The following is a 22,474-nucleotide window of genomic DNA, read 5'->3' as shown; positions in this document are numbered from 1 at the left end:
TTATTCCACAAAAAAAAGAACAAGCACCCAATCAGTGCGTTCAAGTTTAGAAATTATGTTTCAAGAAAAATTCGCCGATCACATCATTCTCAAAAGATCGAATCGACGATCAAGATCAATCACCAAAGATCGGATCGGTGATCAAGATCAAGATAAAAAAAATCGATCGGAACGGCAAGACTGCCTGTGAATTAATATTGGCAATTTTATATTAGGTGTAACAACAATATATTTAGGTTATAAATCTTACACGCTTAGCCGGAGACTAGCTGCTCACGAGCAATACGATGTGGTCAGTCTTCCACCCGGAGACCGCGGGAGGAAGGAGTTTGGGCTACAAACTCTATAGCATTCGCTCTTTTTTTTCAAACGTTGGCACCATTATGTGTTGTGTGTTTGTTGTCATTATGCTCTATTTGTAGTCTATAGTTCCCTCTATCACAGGATCAAGTTGCCATCAAAGAAACAGTTTGCGTTTAAAACTGTATTAAACATCCAAAAAAGTGATTCCAAAAGCAATTGGGTGCGTAAATTATAGGGCTTCATCTTCATCTCGCCAGGAATGGGAAATAGCTTGTAGCCAAGCGAGCCGAGCTTCCATCTTTGCCTCAACGGAAGAGAGTAAAATAATCCGGGAAGAAGTCGGAGCGCCATGAAGTTGGATGATAAACATCTTCGCCTGATTCGAGCCACCACAAAAGCCTCGCGTAGGGTTGCGAATAATAATCGTGATACTTTGCATAACCGGGATACGTACTAAATAACAGCAAAAAACCGAATTGAAAATAAAAAAAGAAACTGCCTAACAATAAAGGGAAATGTACCTGTAATAAAAATCTTCAAGCTTCCATTACCCAGCAGATGGCGTAAAGCCTAAATAGCCATAGTTCTCTTTGGCTTCGGAAAGAGCGCTTTTGAAGAGCTCCCGATCCAACGAGATGAGACGACGGTACCGGCCGACACGATCTGTGAAAGAAATTTCCGCAAAACGCACGACGGCGACGTCAAAATACGGCCAGTTTGACAAAACATCGGAGAGGGTGAACATCTTCAGAGGACTGTATCACACCAAGACCTAAAACGAACTGTGCAAATCGAAGGATGCAATCTGATTTTTATTTAGTTTCATCTACCTTCATGGTTTAAACTGAATGGAAATAAAATTTTTAACGTTTCCTAAATTGAACGTTGTTCATATGAAAACAAAACTTATCACGTGGTATAACCGATGAAAAATGAAACGTGTAATGAAACACCAAACAGCGATTGCTGCAGAAGAAAAACGAACACTTTTATTGACGAAATAATTATTTGAAAGAATACTGCTTCGTGTTTACGAGCGTCCCGTATTCGACCATGACTTGGTTAATTTCGCCGAATACCCTGCGTATGCTAGCAATTTCGTAAAAGCCTCTTTTAATATTACCTAAATTGCACCGAAAATTTAGAAACTGTCTAGAATTTCTAGTAAGTTCGTAAGATACAGCATGAATGCACCTTGAAGTGAAAGGTCAACTGATTTTCAACTTGTTTCCAGTATTTCTACCTGACTTTTGGCCTTCAATAAAAAAAACTGGATTATGAGTTTAGTTTACTTAGAGGTTGAAAAGCAAAATTCTTTATCTTTTAAGTCTAGTCATGTCTTCGAAAGTATTGTCAGAATAGATTTTTGGCTAAGTAAGAATTTTGATTAAGCCAGTGCACACTTAAGTGCATATCACGTACTTAAGACAGAGTAAAAATGCGGCTCTAGGACTTCGAGACATCGAAGAAATAATCTGTACGATTGTTTCGTGTAAAGAGCAAAACAGGTGTGAAGCACGTAGACAAAAAGGGGCGAACTTCGCATTATGTAATGCTGTTAAGAGATGTTTTTGTATGCCCTGTGCGCTTGAATAAAAACCATACGTATAAATAATATAAACAACAATGTGATATAATGTAATAGAACATATATAGATGTGTGTATTGCACAAATTTATTGCCTAATAGTATATTGGTAAGCATCGAGGCTTATTTTATTTGTTACAAAAGAATTAAAAAAATGCCATGCGGCAAAATTGAAGGAAACAATAGTCGTAGTAGAAATACGGAGCATTCGAGGCAAAAAATAGTGCCATAAGGATCTATTTGGAGATGGCCTTTCATTGAAGTCCGAGATAGTACAAAATGCAAGAATCGTCGCACCCGGCACCGAAATCCCGCACTGAATCGACGAAAAAGATCCATGATCTTTGCGGGGACGAGCCCTAATAGTGCTAATCCAGTAATTTTGCCCAGTAACTTAGGAAAGCTGTGGTTCCCTAATTACTCTACGTCTCGCTGAGTCCCCGACTTCTCCATTGGCTATTGTTAGAACTCCCGTTGATCTTCAATCTGCAAGTGCAACCAAATCCATAAAATGACTCGACCAATATATTGAAGATGATATTGCTGAGCTACTGATCTATTACAACCGCTATAGTGCTTTTTGATGGAAGTTCTAGTGGGAATATGGATAATCTACCTTCATGCTACATCTCATATATATCAGTAGAATGCGAAATGGGAATAATACTTCACTTTCTAGCTTTATTTCCGTCATCGGTTTACCACAGACATGCCAGAAATTCGAAACAGTATAAAAAAATTTAAGCCAGAGCTACACTAGCAAATATAAAATCGAGACAGTTTTAACTTTCCAGCCAATTCACGCAATTCTGACGAACTTTTAGTAACACAGCAATTTCCCCGATACCAATACACCAATAACATAGCATTTCCCATGTAATCCATTTGCTACGGTTTCTCCGTTCTTCAAACACTTTGATACCCTCTTTGACGAGCACGTCTTCTACCAATGAGATACGCAACAAGGACAACTACCACGAGCGCAGCCAAGGCACAACCCACAGCAATTGGTACAATGTCTGATGTGACAACTTTATCAGCAGGACAATCAACCGCTGAAATGAGAATAAAACCATTAACTTCCTGAATCGTCTATGATTAGAATAGTTTCCTCACCAGAACTAAACTTATCATTAACCGATGTTCGGAAGGCTTCCATTTGCAAGTGCGCCATGTGAATAGTAGCCGAGCTATCTAACTCCTGAACATCCAGTGCAATACTCTCCTGGGAATTGCACCTATAAGAATTGTTGACAGCTACTGAATGCAAATTGCTATTCAGACGTTCAGCATAAGTATATTCTCCTAAAAATATTTTTAAAAAAATATATAAATAGCATCTAACAATTAAGTTGTGTACGAACACTTACTACCTGTTGCGTTTGGGAAATTAATAGAGTCCAGATAAAGCTGCACCGTAATGTCTGAAAGAAAAACTCGTTCCTCCGCAGATGACTCATTTCCACTACTAAATAGCTTCTGTTAGCAACTTGTTATGACAATTGCATGAAACCCTACCTAGTCATGTTTTTGTGAAAGACAAATGTTAACATATTAGGGATAACATTCTTGCCAGACATCCACTGCAAGGATATTTTCTGGGTATTTGGATCATCCAAAACGCCAAGATTACACGTACCATTGGATGTGGCATTACTAGGTATAGCCATTGTAGCATTTTCAACCTATTAAAAACAGAGATGACAAGGAATCACACCAATATAGAATTTACTATTACATTGCCGTTGATTGTTTGGTACGGAATGATCATTGTTGCTGAGAGCTTCACCACTATGCATGTTATGTTTGTTTCTTCATCCACAACCACCCAATTCGTACCAGAGGGATGGGGAGGATTAGGTTTTGGAGTAGATGTTGAAGGGGTGATTGTTGAAGAGGGAGTTGATGGAATGATTGTTGGAGTGATTGTTGAAGGCATGATTGTTGAAGGAGAAGACGTGGAAGGAGGGATTGTTGAGGAAGAGGCTGTTGAAGGGATGACTGTTGAAGGGGTGGTTATCAAGGTGGTGGTAGTTTCGACACCAGATGACTCATTGATAGATGTCTCATTATTGGACATTTCAGGCACAGCTGCTGGAATCAATATGTTACACTCAAAACTGAATTGACATGAATATCTATTATACCTGTCAGAATTGGATCCACCAAGGCATTTCCTTTAAAAAAAAAAAAAAAAAAAAGTAGGCAAAAGGTAAAATGAAATCAGTAACAATAAAGATAATTTTGTCGAATTCCATTCTAAGCATTTCAATTTTTATCACAATTCAGCAACTACTCCTGTTAACACTTCAACATTCAAAGGAAATACTGTTAACAACATTGCATGTTTAAACACTACGAAATATGCACAACATTCGATTTATTTCATTATGGACATAAATTATTCGATGGAAAACCAAAGCGATCACTGTGCTTTAAGCTATAGAAATAAATTTATGACTTTACCTGAACAAATGCAAATTAATAGCAAGTATATTATTCTTTCAAAATGCATGACTTTCGCTTAATCAGAACAGACTGCGGATTATGAACTGTTTCCGACGAAGAACTAAAAGTGATAGAAATACGTGATACAGTCGCAAAAGTGGGTGTATTTTCAACAACGTTGTCAAAGCAAAAAAATAAATCAAGAACAATTCGAACACTTAGAATATCGACCACCAGAGTTTCCAGAAGCAAAACCTGTTAGAAATCACATCTTTTACTATGCTAAACCTCATGGCCACTTTGCAACAAAAATAATGTTACCAATGAACAACGAGGTAATATTGCATATTGTATTGTCCTTAAACTTAAAAATTTTTAAGTTAATATAAACTTTGCACTGTAGAATTTTTATTTTTCTAGCCCCCAACTTTAGCTATTTCTTCTTCTCTTCTCTTTTTCCCAAATCCTAGCTTTCCATCTATCCTCATTATTATTCATTATTTTACAACAATATAGAAAATGTTTTGTTGCTTCCGAAAAACAAGAAATGTACCTTTTTGGGTGAGTTACCCAAAGGACTCCAGGATTTCCGATTTTTGGTTACAGGTTTCCGACACTTGGACATCTGCCTATCGACGCTTGGACTGCTGGTTCTCGTCGTTTGGGTGCAACAATGAAATGTTGCTGAACCCAACGAGCGGTACACTTTAGGACAAGTGGGCTTCCGTGCCAGCGACCAATGGACTCCATTAATATTCCCCCTAATTATTTTGCAGGTATTTTTGTATATAATTTTGTTGTTTTTAATTTTTATACATCTCGAAAGCTTTAATCAATATGGTAACTTTCACTAAAATGTATTTCTTTTTATTAGTTTATTGAATTCAAATTTAAATTTGAATGTTAAAGACACTCTTGTGGGCTATAATTTTTAGTAGGTTTTTAAAAATTATATAATAACCCATATTTAATATTATTAAACGTGTAATAATAAAAGGCCATGTCTAAACAGTAATTAATAGTTTAATTGTAATTGCACTCACGTAATTATAATAACACTTTTCTTCTACAATAACAATATTAAAGTTTATTACTCGATAAACCCGAACAAAAATAGCTATAAAATAATTACAATTAATTATGAATACCTATTCATTTAATAATAATAATTAAAAAAGTCCAAACGTCGTTGGCATGGGAGTCAACTTGTCACACAGTACCAGTGCTTCCTATCTTTTTTTTTTACCCTGTAGATACAGTTACTGTAAAAAAAAATTTTAAATACAAAGTTAAGTTAAGATATTTTGTAAATACCGAAAAAAATGCTTCGATAGAAGATACTACCAAAAAAAACCAGTTAAGATAAGATATTTTTAAAAATTTTTAAAAATTCTCATTTTAGGCTAAAGATAAGATAAAATAAGATACAAGATACTTAGTAATAACGCAAAACTAAATAAAAAAATTCTGAATCGAAGATTAATTGAAATTCTGGGTTGCATCAAATTTGTAGCTTCATAATTCATTTATTTTTGATCGACATCCACGAGACAAGGGATGACTAAAACAATGAGACCCGAAAATTTTATTCCAAATAAATGAACTTGTCGCCGCTAGATGGCGCCTAAAGTATCTTGTATCTTTTCGGTAACTTTAGGCTAAAATTGGCTTAGCATAAGATAAAGATACTTTTTTTCGGCTCAAATTGACGCCCGATACAAGTTATCGAAAAGATGCCGGAAGTATCTTAACTTTTGCCATTCTATCTTATCTTTTCCGAAAGATAGGATCCACTGCACAGTACAGGGCTTGCTTGGTTCAGCAATATATCGTTGTCGCGGCCAAAGGTCGACAACCAGTAGTCCAGACGTCGCTAGACAGATGTCCTATGGTCGCGAACCACTCGTCCAAGTGTCGAATGACAAAAGTCCTAAAACACAACAACACAACAAAAGTCGGAAAACCTAGATTCTTTTGGGCAACTAGCCGAAAAGACTAAAAAATGTTCAAGGCAAAAAGCCCAAAAGAAAGAAAAATGAAAATTAATCATTTATTATTAATCACCAGGTGTGATTGGAATCTCCTGGAATCTCGTGAAATGTTTGGATTTTCCTGGAAATTTCTCTACGGTAGAATCTACTACAACGAAATATTTCGCTAAAATAACGGCCTTTATCCCTATTGCAACGAGACCTTTCCGTGCAATAAATATTTTTTTCACTATTGCAACGAAATGTTTCGTTGCACTAAGTGGCCTTATTCGCTACTGCAACAAAAGATATCGGTGCACTTAAAGTTCTTTTTCGCTATTGTAACGAAAGATTAATTATCGTGTTATCGTATATTTTATTATAGTTAGTTTTCTTAAATATTGTATCGAAAAATTAAATACATTATACTTGCAAATACTAATCGACAATATTCTTATGAATTATTACAGTTAGTCTTTTTATAGATTGCTAAAACATAAATTTTAGCTCTTTTTAAGTTTTCAAAAATGATAAGCTACACTGAAACAGGTAAGGCTTTTGATAGTTGGGAGGAATTTGAGATTTTTTTACAGGAATTGGACATTGTTAATTTCTACGCTCTGCGTTTTAAAGGACAAGAAGACTGTCGCTGCTTACAATAAAGTGGTAAGCATGAAACACTATTATATCTAGTTGGAATTATGATTACATATTTTTTTTCTTGAAGCTGGAAGGTGCATCTTAGGACGAGAAGTGGAGATTTAAGCACGCAATCGCGATCTGTAAGCACGACGGAAAGTCCCAATCCCACCCGAAGGATCACACTCGCGCAAACTAATTTCAATTTTCTAATAACTGCCCTTTCACTTTTAAGGTAGTTTTCAACCCATGGGATGAGAAATTGGTATTTAAAAAAACCGGATTCAATATTAGGGGAGAGCGGACCCAAAATAGACAAAAACCGTATTTTGTATTCATCTCTGAAAATAAAATAAATTTAGCGCTTTGAAAGGTATTATATTGTAAAGGGTACTTAAATTTATGCTTAAATTTTTGTTAACCAAATTGGTTTAGTAGTTGTTAGTAAGGGAAAACTGGACCCGTATACGACATTAGACATGGTCTTTAAAACTTGAAATATTGAAGATACATGCTTAAAAAAAATAGTATGGCGTTCAGATTTCCTTAAACTATTTATGTCTGTGTTAAAAAAGTCTTGAAATAAATTTAATTTTATCGAAGTCTGTCAATGATTGATTGAGGGGGGGGGAATGGAAAAAGTATTTATTTATTATCAATTACAGTGCCGGTCCAGTTATAGAACCGGCCTGTGCGCGGTTCTATAACTGAATGGTTCTATAACCGAGCAGCCGATCTCAGAGCCACGTATCCTCGATTCTTTCATCACACAAATTTTGATAGTATGGCAATGTAAAAGCGAATAGCACAGGGGTAGTGCTGATCTCTATGCAACTACCCAGAATAGGGGGAAGGGGGTTCTCATATTAGAATTTAATACCTCAACCATTCCTGCATTATTTTACCAACAATAGGGTTCTACCACAAAGAGGATGCCCCATCAACGATTGGTCATTATATTAGATACAGTGCCGGTCCACTTCTAGAAACCCTTAGCTATCGAACCGGCTGGGTTATCGAAACGATTTTTCTCTGCCGTGTTTCAGCGCCCATAATTAATAAATGGAAAAAAACAAAACGACCGACGAGCAAAACGACACGAAAATTGTCGTTTTGTAAAACAGTTGTTTAAAAATTCTGATAACATTAAAAGGCAAAGAGAAAAGTAGAACAATAAGTCATTTTGTTCTATTGTTATCCGCCTGAATTCGTTAGGAAGGCTATTATTTTACGTAAAGTCATTAAATCAATTTGCACTATTGTCTAAAATTGCTAAAACCAGTTTCAATAACATGTGTTTGTACGTTTTAAAGTGCGTAAGCCGTTCATTCCAACCCAAAAATATGGATTTAGTTCAAAATACAGCCAATGGCGGCGCTGAAACACGGCAAGGAAAAATCGGTTCGATAACCGACCCGGTTCTATAGCTAAGCGGTTCTATAAGTGGACCGGCACTGTACCGTTATCAAAAAGCGATAGCAGACAACACTTTTGAGCCATGCTTCAAAGTAATATCTGATGTGGAAGATGATGGTTTTTCATCTAACGTGAATTTATCTCTTGGTGAAATACCCTTTACTTCGATTGTTTCCGATACAGATATTTGAATTTGTTATAACTAAAGCCTAACAGTACAATAAATATTATATATGGTTACCAGAAAAAACTTAACGTAAACGTTTCATCATTTATGTTACTTCGTCAACTCATATTACAATGATACAGTACCCGCCCTTATTATTAGAACACCAAGGGTTTTTGGGCTTTTTAACATGGTGTCTCATGGCGATAGGGTCCCTTGCGCAAACGTAAAAAAGGGGCATTAAAAATGACGACAAAAAAAATAAAATTTTGCCCCGAAGTTAATCAAATAATGGGCTATCCAGCACAATTTTTTAAAATTTTTATCTATAAGAATTTTTGATTTGCATGCTAGTCATGTAGTATCCGAACATTGCATTGTGCTTATAGGATGCCTAATGACACTACCTCATTTTTTCGAAATTTTTTTAAAATATAAGTAAATGTTTTCTAGACGCCGCAATTACATTAATCGAGGATATTTATTAAACTATATCCCATTTTAGTAGTATAACTTAATATTAACTATTTTAGGAACGGGAATTTTTTAAAGTGAAGTTTTTCCTGTCAAAAATAGTTTATCTTGTTCCCACTTGAGTTCAGAGCCTCACGTCAGAAACATAGAGCACCTCCATACTGGAGGTAGCATTATCCACATCGACACCGATGCCGACGGTGATGTTAACCTAATTTACATACAACTACAAGAAGTCGAACTGTATACTAAATATCCTAAGACCATTCAACTAGACGAAACCCATCGGAGAAACAAATTAGGAATGTCTATCTACACCATCATGATGAAGGATGACTTTGGATTTAGACAGCCGGTTTTTTTACCCTGGACGAAACAACGGAAAGGATTAAAGATGGCCTTATATATTTTTCAAGGTAACTTCGATTAAGGTAAATAGTTATCTTGATCAATAATACCGTAATACTCCCCGTAATAACATACAGAAAGCTGAAGTAATCGGAGCAGCCAAGGAAATATTCGCCAGCGCAAACCTTAAGCTTTGTGATTTGTTTTTCGGGCCGTCGACATCCGTCTCCGAAAATCAAATCTCAACACACAACATTGCTATTTGAAATTGATAGAATTAATAATAGTTTTTATTAGGTATCCCACCTACATGTTATAGCCTCTACATCTGGCTTTTACTGCGTTGTCACACATTTATTCGTATTAAACACAAAAAAATAATACACCAAGTGATGAAAATAATTAAAACGGCTTTTTTCGCTAAGACCAACACAAGGATAAACAGAAAGGCCTTACGCAAACATGGAGAAACACAATGAAGACCTCTAGGGAAACCAATGGAACTCCTCTAACGGAGTTTAGACAACTCCCGGAGCTCCTCCAATGAAGACTCATCGAACGGAGTTTCGCAGCAATGTTTTATGCTGCAGCGCGAATCACACACCTTCCGTATCTCCTCATCTCTCTTAGGGTACCATTTTCTGGTGAGTTGTTTACCCCGGTTGCAGCGTGGCACAAGAAGCGGGTGACTCATCTACGCTAAAGATAATCATTCTTCCGTTTCTGCCCGCGACAATTTCCCAAGCTTGAAGTAATTGCTGTTGTTCCGCATATCTGCAACATCGTATACCTTGCAGGCACATATTACATATCGCTAACGAAACTGGGGTGGATGAAATCCCTATCAATGGGCGTTGGCGCATTCAAGTAAAAATTTTTAGAGTAACGATGAATGACTGCATTATCCTGTATTTTAAGAGGGTTGAACATCTGCAAACCTGTGTTGAAACAATGCATTACAAGGTGATCGGCAGCTGGCTCATATGAACAAGATGTCGAAGTTTTCTCGGAGTCTGATTAGCTCTGTAATGCAAGTGCAAGAATTAACATTACCAAATTTTGGGTTGCATTTTAACATATTTGTGAGATATGGATCTAGTTGTGCATCAGATATTCTTGTGTACTTTGGTCTAGCTGTAAGATGGCCTCCTTTAAGACCCGGACTAAAGTTCTTCTGGTGATCTTCAGTAATTCCGGTCTGTGCGCGGTTCTATAACAACATGATCTCCGTGAGTTGACTCGACCGTTCGGGTACCAGCAGCACACGATTCCTGCGTTTTGATTGGCTCACCAAGCAGTACACACCGCAATTGAAGAAGGCAACAACCCGGCTGTTAAAGTGTCGTCTGCAACCGTCGTCTGCAACATTTCAAATGCCAACAATTTATATCGTATGAAATGAAACACAAAAAGTTAGGCCTAATTGTAAGTTTTTATCATTTTCACATTTTTCTGAAGTTTTAATTCGCTTTTTGTTGTTTAAGGGTAGTAAAAAGGAAAATTTTAGTGTTCATAAAGATGGAAAACCAAAACCCACATAACAACAGAGCAAAAACCGTCTTAAAGACGACATTTTTTGTCGCTGGCAAATTTTGGGAGCAAGCTATAATGCTGAAGTTACAGTATTTTTTTCATTTTTCGAATAAAACAGAAACAGCAACTTACTGCAGTGCATATGGCAGTGTTGCATTAAGCCATGTTTCAACGTTTCCAGAGTACGGAGAAAGATTTTTGGAGAGTTGTTGTCACAATTATGCTAAAGCAGCTCAGCGAGAAGTAGATAATTTAGTTGATGAAGTAAGTTGAACTTTCGTGCATGGATTAATTGTTTTGTTTCAGACCACAATTGAATCGTCTGAAGGAATGTAAAAGACAGATGCTAATTCTGGTTCTAGTAACACACCTCCATAAGAACTAGATGCTGGCTTGTTAACTAATCTCTGAGGTCTAAAAGGAATAATTTTAACTCTTTTAGTAATAGCTTTCGATTTCCATAAACAAAAAGTTTGAGAACGAAAGAATTTTTTTCGGTTTTATCTTTTGGGTCCAGTATATCTATGGATCACAAAAACTATGAATTTGTTTTTTTTACTTAGTTGTTTATGGAAATTCTTCTTTGAGTTTTACAGAAATCGAAACTCCTTACTAAGTACTTTTCATTGCAGTTAAAATATTTCGCTTTACACGGATAGTTTGTCCAATAATAAGTATTTCATTTTTGGACAGTATACGGGGAGGAGGGGAAACGACGAAAAGTCGTAAACTTTGGGCCCTTGGTTTGAACATTTTTTTTGCTTATTTTATCTTGCACATGTAATATTTCGATTCCTTATAACTCCGGGAATGTCATGATGTGCCTGTATTAGCAAAACTTTGTGATTTAGTTGAAAAATTTCCAAATAATACAACGACCAATCATATCCTAGAAGACAGAAGCCATTCATTTTACGCGGAAATTTTTAAACTTCCCAATGTTATAGACGTAAAAAAAGTTTCAAAAGTTTTGCTTATGATGTTGCGGTATCGTTATTCCAATAAAAAAAGGAATATTCTTTGCATTCTGTTTATTTTCCAAATTCGTTTTACAATCACTGGTCAAACAATTCATTATAACTGTTTCCATCATCATCACTTTCATTATCACTTTCATCTTCAGAGTAGTCATCTATGTCATTAAACATATCTTGTTTGTCTTGCGGAAATATTCTTCAAAAAGTGAAATAGTCGAGCTTTGTTTCTGTTATTCGTATTTCATTGAAAACGAGAAATCGTTTACCTCGATCCAAAGGAGTTGGAGCAAAGGATATTAATTTTGATTCCAGGGACCCTTTATGCGACACTAGAAATTCCAAGTATCTAAAAATTTCAACAGCAGTCTCTGCTACCTCTTCCTCAAATCTTTTTAAGAGCATCCAAGTATCGATTAGAGTGAAATCATCCCGACTAGATACTATAGTTAAGAAAAAGATGTAATATTTTAGGTTAGGAGCACATACAAACAAAAATGGATATTAATTATATCAGTTGTATTATATTTTGTCTGCAGACCTACTAGTTCCGTCCGTTTGCCAAGGAAAAATTCCTTCAGAAAAGTGACTTGGTTCTAGTTTTCGCCATTTTTTAATTTCCACTTCAACAGCATTAGGTTGGGTTCTAGTTGTGCAATTTTCAATAGTTTGATTGATGAGCAGAATATGTTCTTTAGCTGTTTTTTTTTGCTTTAGCAATCCCTTTCCTTAACTTCGTTTTCTCTTTACACGAACCAGTGAGGATAAAAAATCCATTTTAGATAACCTGTCTTAGTCTAAACATGCTAAACTAAAATTAGCGGCGACAGTTTCGATTCTGTATCGTAAGTTTCTTTATCTGGACATAAAGCCCTTCTAAATTTTCTTTTTCGTATGCCAAAGGCCAGTTAGAAGAAGCAATCCTATGGTGGTAATTAATGGCTTTGGTTCGAAGCATTTCCAAATTCGAGGGCAAATCTTTTTCCACCAGCCCCCTTTTCTCCAACAATGAAGCGAATTCTTTTTTGGTACAGACAACCTTCTTGCGAGCTTGGACCAACCGTTTTACTAGAGTTCTTCCTATATTCACGTCTTTCTCCCTGTTCCAGTATTCTATTGCACCACTTACTTGATCTCTTCGGGAAGCATCACTCATACATCGCGACATATTTGAATATCTGGACATCATTGAAAATTGTTGCTCTTGCTCCTCTCCTGTCGTAGCAGCTGCATGGAGTTTTCAACTTCCACCCCATAACAGTTGACAAGGCCAGGAATGAGTTTTCCCGTACCACCGGGATAAAAAGCCAGTACAGATCTTAGTTACGGCAGCAAATTGTTCTAGTCCTTGTGTTTTCCTATTTCGTCAACGAAGGGAAAATACTTGCATACCACATCTTGACAAAAAAACTTGCTAGGAATTTTGCTATGAAGGAAACGAACATGGTGATAAGTCTATCTACGATCCATGTTGGCTACTCCTAAAATAACTCCATGACGACAGGGTTCCATTAAAATTCCGGTTTGGTCCACCTACACGGCACATCTCTTTCCTGGGAACCTCCAAAAAGGCTCTTAGCCTCCCCAGCGCATCAATCACACCGTTGAGAAGTACTGAGGAAAATTGTGGAGGAACATGCCAATATTTTCAATTCAAGAAATTGAAAGTGATATGCTCAGGAGTGCTTTAGGAGATCCCTCCATGACAATAAGACTCGTGAGTTTTAAAGTATCACAAAAACATTTGGCTCAAGTAAAATTGTTAGATAATGTAAATTTTGGGGTTTACCATTTTTTATTCAATAAATTATTAAGGCGGCTGTTTTTCACACGAATGATGAAGACAATCTGTAGGTTGCAAAAATTAATCGCTAACGTTAATAAACTAACAAAGGCAACCAAAAGAAATAATTAAAAACACAAACAAGATTCAATAAAATAGAGGTCGAGCACTACAATAAGTGAAATAAGAGACCGATTTCAACCATACCACCTAAAAAATGCCTATGGACTAACGTATTGCACCTCCTTCGTAACTGAACGTGTAATTTCATGGTATTTAATAAATAATTAATAAAATACTATTAGAGCAAAATCAGAATATGTAAGAGCTGTATATTATGTAACGATAGTAATATGAAATAGTAAAACATTAGTGCAATGGAAAAGTTGTTATGACCACATAAAGTGCAATATAAGTAATAAATATTTCTGATTTTGCTCTAATAGTATTTTGTTAAATGAACTCTATTAAATATAATATAATTCATGTTCTCCTGTAATTTTAATTAAAATAGCATAAGAAAAGAAGGTTTTGTGACCCATTTAAGTAATGAGTAAACACCGTCGGTATTTTAAAAAGGATAATGGATATAAGCCGACGCTGTAACGCATTGTAAGCTTATCGTTCCAATTCGAACAATTTTAGAAGTTCCACTATCTCTAAAAAGAAATAGGACTAATGCCTTAGAAAAATAGGACTTACCTAAAATATCTTAAAAATCAGTCCTATTTCTCCCAGTTCTATTTCGGTTCAGTCCCATTATACTGCCAATCCCAATAAAAGATGAAGTTTTTGAAATTGAATATACAACCACCAATATTCCGTTGTCGTTTAATATTCATTTTATGTTTTAAATAGATTCAAGTGCTATAAAGCTTATATAAAGCCGCTAGGGATATCGCTAGACATATGTCACACAATTTTTTTCATCATGGGAGGTTCTAGGTACTAGCTGAGGATGATATAAGAGGGACTAAAGAGCCTGTCAGGCGACCAAAAAGAAGGTTCTTAGAGGAATTTAGGACGGTTATGGAGAAGACTGAGGAGGAAAGTAGGAAGTTCTGCAGAGGTACTGAGGAGCCCGTCGTGCCGTGTGGGCATGTTTTTCTTCCGATTGGAATCCATGCGACCTGCAGTGTAAGCGGAATCTCCACAGTTATCTGTAGCTCTGGTCTATTGTTCGAATTAAAAATGTAATAAAAGTTAGGAAATAAACTGAGTAAAATGATTACCATTGGCTTCACAGAGTTGATCAATGTGATGTGGCTTCTACATCTTCATCACAATATATAATATCCTTGTAAAGGGAACGGGATCTATCTCTAAAATATCAGAGATTAGTTGATTATTTATTTAATATGTAAGAGTCTGACTTGCTTGATATGAGATAACATCCATCGATTTGAAGTTGCCATCTACGTGCAGGACTTTCGGCTTTGGGATAGAGACAGTGGTACCCCCCGTCATAAGTACCCAGATGTTTCGACAGACCTACCCCGACAGACCTACCCCGACATATCTACCCATGAAAAAAACTGAATAATGCTTCCGTCACAACTACCCCGTTAATAATTGATTATAAAAAAGCCGTCTTATCTACCCATTTGCTTAATTGAGACCGACAAGCCTGTCCCTTCACTGAACACTGATCAACATATCTACCTCTCCGATTAATACAGTCCGGCATATCTACCACTTCGATTAATGCAGTCCGACATTCCTACTCTTTCGCTGGAAATTGATCGACACACCTACCCCTGCGGTTAAAACACCCCGACACACCTACCCCTGCGGTTAATACACCCCGACACACCTACCCCTGCGATTAATACACCCCGACACACCTACACCTGCGGTTAATACACCCCGACACACCTACCTCTTCGGAGTCCGACACTCCTTTTTAATCATCTTTTTGTTCGTAAGAAGATAAGATGAGGAAACGAAATAATTTCGCTAACCCTACTGTTTGCATTATTTGATCAGCTTTAATATTTTTATAATACTATGAAGTACATTTAAAAATATTCAATGAAGGATTTTCCTGTCTAGTTTCTATTCTGGCCACCGTCTCCATACTGCAATTCATTGCTTCGAAACATTGAATATTGTCACATGCACTTTTGTATTTAACACGGAACGAAAGAATACAACAAATGATGACAACAAGTCACATGATCTTCTCTTCTAAACCAAACTAAGAATAAACAAGAACTTTACCGAAACTTGGAGCAACACTGTGAAAACCACTAGGTTATCCACGGGAACTCAACTAACGTAGTTAGACAACCCCGGGAGCTCCTCCCCATAGAGACTCATCGAGTGGAGTTTCGCAGCAGTGTTTTATATATGCTGCGCGAATCACACCCCTTCCGGACTCCGTATCTCTTCATCTCTTTTAGGGTAGTATTTCTTCTAGTGAGTTCTTTCCCCCTGTTGCAGTAGTCCAACGAGCGGATGAGTCACCTCTGTGAAGAGATAATCATTCCCAATTCATTTCCCACCTGTGATAATATTAATGACCTCATTTTTCTGTTTCTATACCTACCATATTACCCTATTCCCTAAAACAAGATGAAGTCTGAAACTCTAAGCGGAACTGGGAATACTGATAGAAAAGATTGTTTTATTTTCTATATTATGGTAATTTACTTAGTAATAACCTATACGAGGTGGAAAAGGCAAAGAAGGTAGCGGAGCTGATGGGGACTCCTCCTGTTGTCGAATGTTTGTTTCCTTTTACTGGCATTGCTAAGACTTCTTTTATTTCCTTCTGAATCTGTTGTCGAAATGTACTCCATTTCTAGAGCCGATTTGCATTACGCCTTTCTTCTTGGTGTTATTTGAGCGACAAATTATTTTAAACAACAAACAAAAAAAAACAAATTTTTGAAAAAATCAATAAGGATTGAAAAATAGGTTTGCAATGTAATCTAAAAATGAAACCCATACCGAAGCCTTTTCTAACACGGGCAGGATGTTTTCCCATTTTTCCCTATATGGCTCGTGCCCTAATTCTATGAATTTTGTTAAATCCTTGCATTTGGGGGCCACAGACAGACTTTGCCGTCAAACCATGAAATGAGTATCGCTGCAAACCATGGGTCGTCATTGCCTTCCAATAAAAGAAAAATCCCCCCCCCCACCCCCAACCAAAAAAAACATTAGGATTTTGGACTTACGTAAAAGTAACTACCATTCATAATTATATTGTAACGCAGTCTTGGACACCAACCCACAATACGTCAGGGATCTTTTTCGTTTTGTAACGGGATTGACGTGCTTTTCGCCACCGATTAGTCTCGATTGTTATTCTTCGGTCTGGTATTAGTTTACACAGATCCGAAGTCGAACATGTCAGGCCGCCAGGCCTCTACACTAACCAAAAGAACGAACAGTCACACCGAAATACTTAATCTTTCGAACCAACACCGCCCGCACAAACACCGCCCATAACCAAACTAGCGTTGCACCGACCGACCAACTCAAACCAGAATCCCCCTTTTAACTTCTCATCCTACCATTTTATAAACTCACTTCCACCAACGCCATAACTACGAACTACTAATGTAAGATTGACGACAATCTTGCAACACTCCCGGGATCCATTTCCATTTCCGGATATTCGTCTATAACCCGACTACTCCCAAGGGCTTAGGGTAACCTTCAAATTTCTAGTTTTATTTTTATTTTCTGGTTAACCAAACTAATTTTTTAAATTTCGTTACAATATCTCATCTTATAACTACTGTACACACATTTTTTAATTAGTTACAATTTTCGAAATTTATATTTGTAAGAAGAATTACTTGAATCGAAAGAAAATAAAAACCCGTTATGCTCCGCGTGGCCACCGGAATCACTCATCAAGCTGGATTATCTCCTAAGCACTCCGTTAGTCACGGAAAGCTTTCTTTTAGTTGGCTTGACTGTGTGGCCATCATCCCGATCAGCTTCCTTTCTTACAAAGTTCCTAGCCATGTCGCATGCTTATGTGTTTTTAAGTGGTCCACACAATTTGTTTCGATTTAATCGCTTATTACGTGTATGGCACCAATGTAAGTATTGGAACATTCCGCTACTGTTATTAAGTGTTTTACACAAGTTGTTTCGATTTGATCGATTATTAAGCCCACAACGTTGATTTTACCCTATTTATTTGCGGAATCCTATACCCTATTATTGCCGAATCCAAATCATTGTGCGTAGCACATTCCATCGCGTAATGTGTAAAACTGACAACATATCGTGTTAATGTTCGAATTTGAATGCAAAGCTTTATGTGAATTTCAAAAAATATATAATTTGGCATAAGAATATCGATAACCTTTTGTGATACATGATTGGCGGTGAAATAGGACTGAAACGAAAACCATTTATCTAATGAGTTAACGCCATCGGTTTTTTAAAAAGAGAAATGGATATAAGCCGGCGCTCTTACGCAATACATTACCTACCGGATTGGAGGCTCATCGTTCCCCTTGGAACAAAGTAAATCATATGGGACTATTTCTAAGGAGAAATAGGACTGATGCCGAGGAGAAATAGGACTGATGCCATGGAGAAATAGGACTGTCCTAAAAGTTTTAAAAAGTCAGTCCTATTTCTCCCAGTCCTATTTCTCCGGAAGAAATAGGACTGGAATTTTTCAGTCCTATTTCTCCAGTCCTATTTCGTTTTGGTCCTATTTCACCGGCTACCCATCGCATACTTATATTATCATGTGAAATTCAAATACCAGCAAAGATAAACATTGAAAAACCGTTACGGGAGATATGTAAAAGTAAAAATAAGAATAAAGTATTTGATGTATAATTGAAGTGTGAGTAAATTATAAAAGAAACCGTAGTCAAGTCCACGTACATGAAATTTGTCAGCGCTTTTTATTGGTTAATGGGCACTGAAAGAAGGTCTGATCCACCAACGCACCCTTAAGTCACGTGCCGTAGCAAATCATTAGCGTCTGCTTTGAACAACAATGAGTCCTCAAGCTCAACAGAAGCCAGCGACATAATTCAGATTTAAAGAAGGTTTGATTTTAAAAAACATCTCTTAGAAATAAATTTTATAAGATATATATAATGTATCGCAATATATTAGATGAGCGAGAACTATATTTTCACGGACTGTTTAAATAAGAAGCAAAAAGTTTTAAAACAGAAATCAATGATCAACATAATAAATACATTACACATCATGCTTGCTGAAATAAAAAAGTATACTTATTTCAAATATCTTAATCATTTACTGCTTAATTTAAAATTAACAATGGTTGGATTATAGTGTGGATGAGTAGGTGCCTGAATACTGAGTTAAAGTACAACAAGCCCTGTGAGCAATAGGAACTTTTAAATGTGCATGACGCTGCATTATAGTACAACAATTCCTTACAATTCTCATTCTGTTAATTAATTTTGTTTAATCATTGATTAAAAGGAAAGAAACAGATAAAAGGTTTGTCTACTCTTGTTGATTAACCTTCAGGACACAGACAAGAACGACCCAAATGTGAAGGAGGCTGTCTCATGCCAATACATCAGGCAAGGGAACAGACACAATCATCCATAACATCATGTCATGGTAAGACCTATAATAGCAATTAGTAATGATGGTAGTTATCAAAGATTCTTCTGTTGACACTTAAGCCATACTAAAATAGCAACAAATAATATCACCAATTATACTGTTTGAAGTTGTAGGCCAGTAATATCAAGTTGGATTATACATTCAATAGAATAGATGTGTCACCCTCAATTCTAACTTGTATTACTAAAGCAAATTTTACTATCCATTTCAACTTGCAGAAAAACCATCTAAAAGACACTGCTGCTTACACTGCTGCACATAATCTTTGTGGTGCGTGCCTAATCAACACCATAGATAATGCTTTTATTTCGTGTGGGCACACCCTTTGTGCAACATCTGTAGAGCGCGTCGTACCTTTTTGCTGCGTTTGCCGGGCGCCCATTCAACAAATTTTCAGGATTTTTGTTCAATAAATTCTCACAGTTGATATGAAAACAACTTGTGCTTGGTGCTGAATATTAAAATAAGAACAAGTTTCATAAGTAAAAATGTTCATTTTGACTCTTACGAATAAAATAATTTTCAAAAAAATATGTTAGATGAATTACTAAATATCACAATCAGTAAAATAATATTTTACAGCCAAGATGTATAAATATTTCATAAGAAAAAATGTACAGTTGTACTAAGTACCATAGATAATATGATAATAACTGAAGGAATGATAATTAAAAGTAAAAAGTTTCAGATGTAATGCAAACTGATAAACAACAGAAGGCAATACAGCGGAATTGTTGGTAGGCAGGTATAGGTGTAGAAGAAAGGGCTGGTCTTTCGGCTCGTTTTTCTGAGGGTTGTACAAGTTAGAATTATGAGTTATTATTTGCTGTATTACTTGTAGGGTAGTCGCGGCAACACAATTATTGTCGTTCTGCGACAGAAAAACATATCCAACGTTTCTCCCATAAGTCGGCTATCATTTCTCCTTCCCACAATTCCCAAACGAACCAAAAGGCATAAGTAGTTTCGTTCATCATTTCAAGGTAGCAAATAATAGTATGGAGACGGTAACCTGAATAGGAATTTTCTAGGAACTTTCTTCATTGAATAATTTCCAGTCTGTCTTTGTGGCCCCCTTCATAGCATCATAATATTGTTAAAGCTGATGAAATAATACAAGCAGTAGGGTATTTTACGTGGAGGTTATATCATCTTGTTTCATTACCTTATCTCCTTAGAGAACAAAAGATGATTAAAACGGGTGCTGCTTATCAGAGGTAGAATTAAGCAAGTCTAATACATAAATAAAAAAGTCTGTAACTAATGGGTAGGTTTGTCAGGCTAAATTGAACGTAGGGGTAGGTAAGTCAGATTTTTAAACACGAAAGAGTAGGTTTGTCGGGCTTAACTAAACGAAGGGGTAGGTCTGTCTGCCTTAATAAAACAAAAGGGTACATACGACGGCTGTAATTGTAGTATATTTATAATGGGGTAGATGTGACGGGAGAGTTTTCAAATTTGTTATTGGGTACATATGTCGGGCTAGCTTTGACGGGAGATGTTTTTCCATTTTCTGCACGGTTACGTATGTCGGGGTAGGTTTGTCGTTTTTTGGGGTACGTCTGTCGAAACCTCTTGGTACTTGTGACGGAGGGTAGCACTGTCCTCATGCCTCGGCTTTGATGCCACACGCCTTACAAACCATTAGGGAAAGAAACAGAACTTCTTTCCCAATTCTGTGCTTCATGTACTCGTACTCTCGTGAAGCTCGAGCAAAATGCACACGGCTAATAACATCGAACTTTAAATATACAAACACATGTTATTTCTTTAACAAATACCAGTTTTAGTTTGTAACTTACACTGCCTCTTGCTCTCAATAATTCCTCCAAAATTTTTAGATAATTCCGTTCGGAAGATCCCGGTAGCCGATGCTTAAGATGGATCCAATATTCTAGCACATCTGCCGAATAAAAATAAGTTAACGACAATCTGGCCAAAATCCAGATTGAAGTTAATGCTCAACACTAGCTTCGGTTGTGTGAAAGTATTTTGTACATTGAAAGGAAGTCTCAGAGAGATCAAAGCGATCTACATGAAGCTAAATTAATTTAATAAAACAAAAGTGTGCCAATATCAGATACCATCACGAGTGACAATGGCGATAAATTTTTTTTCTGCCTGGCACTTTAGGCTTCCGTGTCCGAATATATATATAGTTGGAACAATCCTCCGGTCAGAACAACGGCACATGAACCCCTAAAAATGAGATAAACTTTGAAAATGTATTTTAAAAAATCAAAAATTATTGGCTTACGTTTTTCAATAATTGTGTTAGCAGTATCTAGAAACTGTATAGGTTTTAGAAGAAGAGACGCATCCGCTTCTAAGTACTGGCGATTATGAAACGGCCTGGATTTGTTATGTTGAAAATCACAGTTCAAGCAGAAGTTCTCTTTACATGTTGAACAACGAACAAGTTGAGGCTGCCATTAGGCATTGATGGCACTATGGTGACAAAGGTGAAGCTTCTTGTGTATTCCCACCATAAGTCTTTTGTAACTGGTAGATTTGGGTGTAGGAGAACCTGCAACCTTCGGATCCGAAGTCCGACGCCTTATCCATTAGGCCACACGACCGATGCAATAACGATGTATTATTGGTAGATATAAAAATGATCATCCCAGGGATCACAATGTATTAAATGGCAGCGATGGGATTCGAACCCATGCCTCCGAAGAGACTGCTGCCGTAAACCAGCGCCTAAGACCGATCGGCCACGCTACCTTATTCCACTTAGCAGGCAGATGTTGAGGGAAACGGAAATAACAAGTTTATTACACTATGTAAATTGTGCTGCAAAATTGGCAATTAATAATTTTGTACAGCATTATCATATGACTCCCAAGTTCTTAGTATTTTTGTAGCATTCGTTTACCATTTGCTCTTATCTTACAACATGCATGAAAGAGGGTTCACTATCCGTAATCGATATTATATGGATGCAAATGACTTTATATCTACAGATAAAATATAACTGTTTGCACTGTATGAATAATTCTGGGGCTTATCCGGGATTTGAACCTGGGGCCTCCTACACCCAAAGCTGGAATCATACCACTAGACCAATGAGCCACATGATGTTACGTTCTGTTTGTGACTTACGCATTTGACTGCTTTCTAACTTGTAAGGTAATTTCTTTACTGGCCGATTTTATTTATCCTTATCCACATTGAATTTTAATAGTGATTAGATACTTCATTTGACAATGCACTTCCTTCGAGCCGGACTTAAACCAGCGACCTA

At 36.7% G+C, this 22,474-nt stretch overlaps 1 protein-coding gene across 3 annotated transcripts; it reads right to left on the bottom strand.

Annotated features, from left to right (window-relative positions):
* Positions 1-2,554: 2,554 nt before the first annotated feature.
* On the bottom strand, positions 2,555-4,485 carry LOC130695815 (lysosome-associated membrane glycoprotein 1-like). 3 transcript variants are annotated; one of them, XM_057518890.2, is made up of 7 exons: positions 4,357-4,485; positions 4,038-4,067; positions 3,629-3,981; positions 3,409-3,575; positions 3,264-3,358; positions 3,007-3,195; positions 2,555-2,945 (listed from the first exon to the last, which is right to left on the bottom strand). In XM_057518890.2, exons 1-7 carry the CDS (start codon positions 4,403-4,405, stop codon positions 2,797-2,799), a joined length of 1,032 nt encoding a protein of 343 aa, XP_057374873.1. In that variant the 5' UTR covers positions 4,406-4,485; the 3' UTR covers positions 2,555-2,796. The 3 variants fall into 3 exon arrangements, with proteins under 3 accessions (XP_057374873.1, XP_057374857.1, XP_057374865.1); XM_057518874.2 differs by having other exon boundaries at positions 3,629-3,984; positions 4,357-4,478; XM_057518882.2 differs by having other exon boundaries at positions 3,264-3,355; positions 3,629-3,984; positions 4,357-4,478.
* Between the last annotated feature and the right edge of the window lie 17,989 nt (positions 4,486-22,474).

This window comes from Daphnia carinata, chromosome 1 (genome assembly GCF_022539665.2).
Source record: "Daphnia carinata strain CSIRO-1 chromosome 1, CSIRO_AGI_Dcar_HiC_V3, whole genome shotgun sequence".
NCBI classification, from domain to species: domain Eukaryota; kingdom Metazoa; phylum Arthropoda; class Branchiopoda; order Diplostraca; family Daphniidae; genus Daphnia; species Daphnia carinata.
The sequence above is the reverse complement of the archived record's forward strand: the minus strand, read 5'-3'. Positions and strand labels throughout refer to the sequence as shown.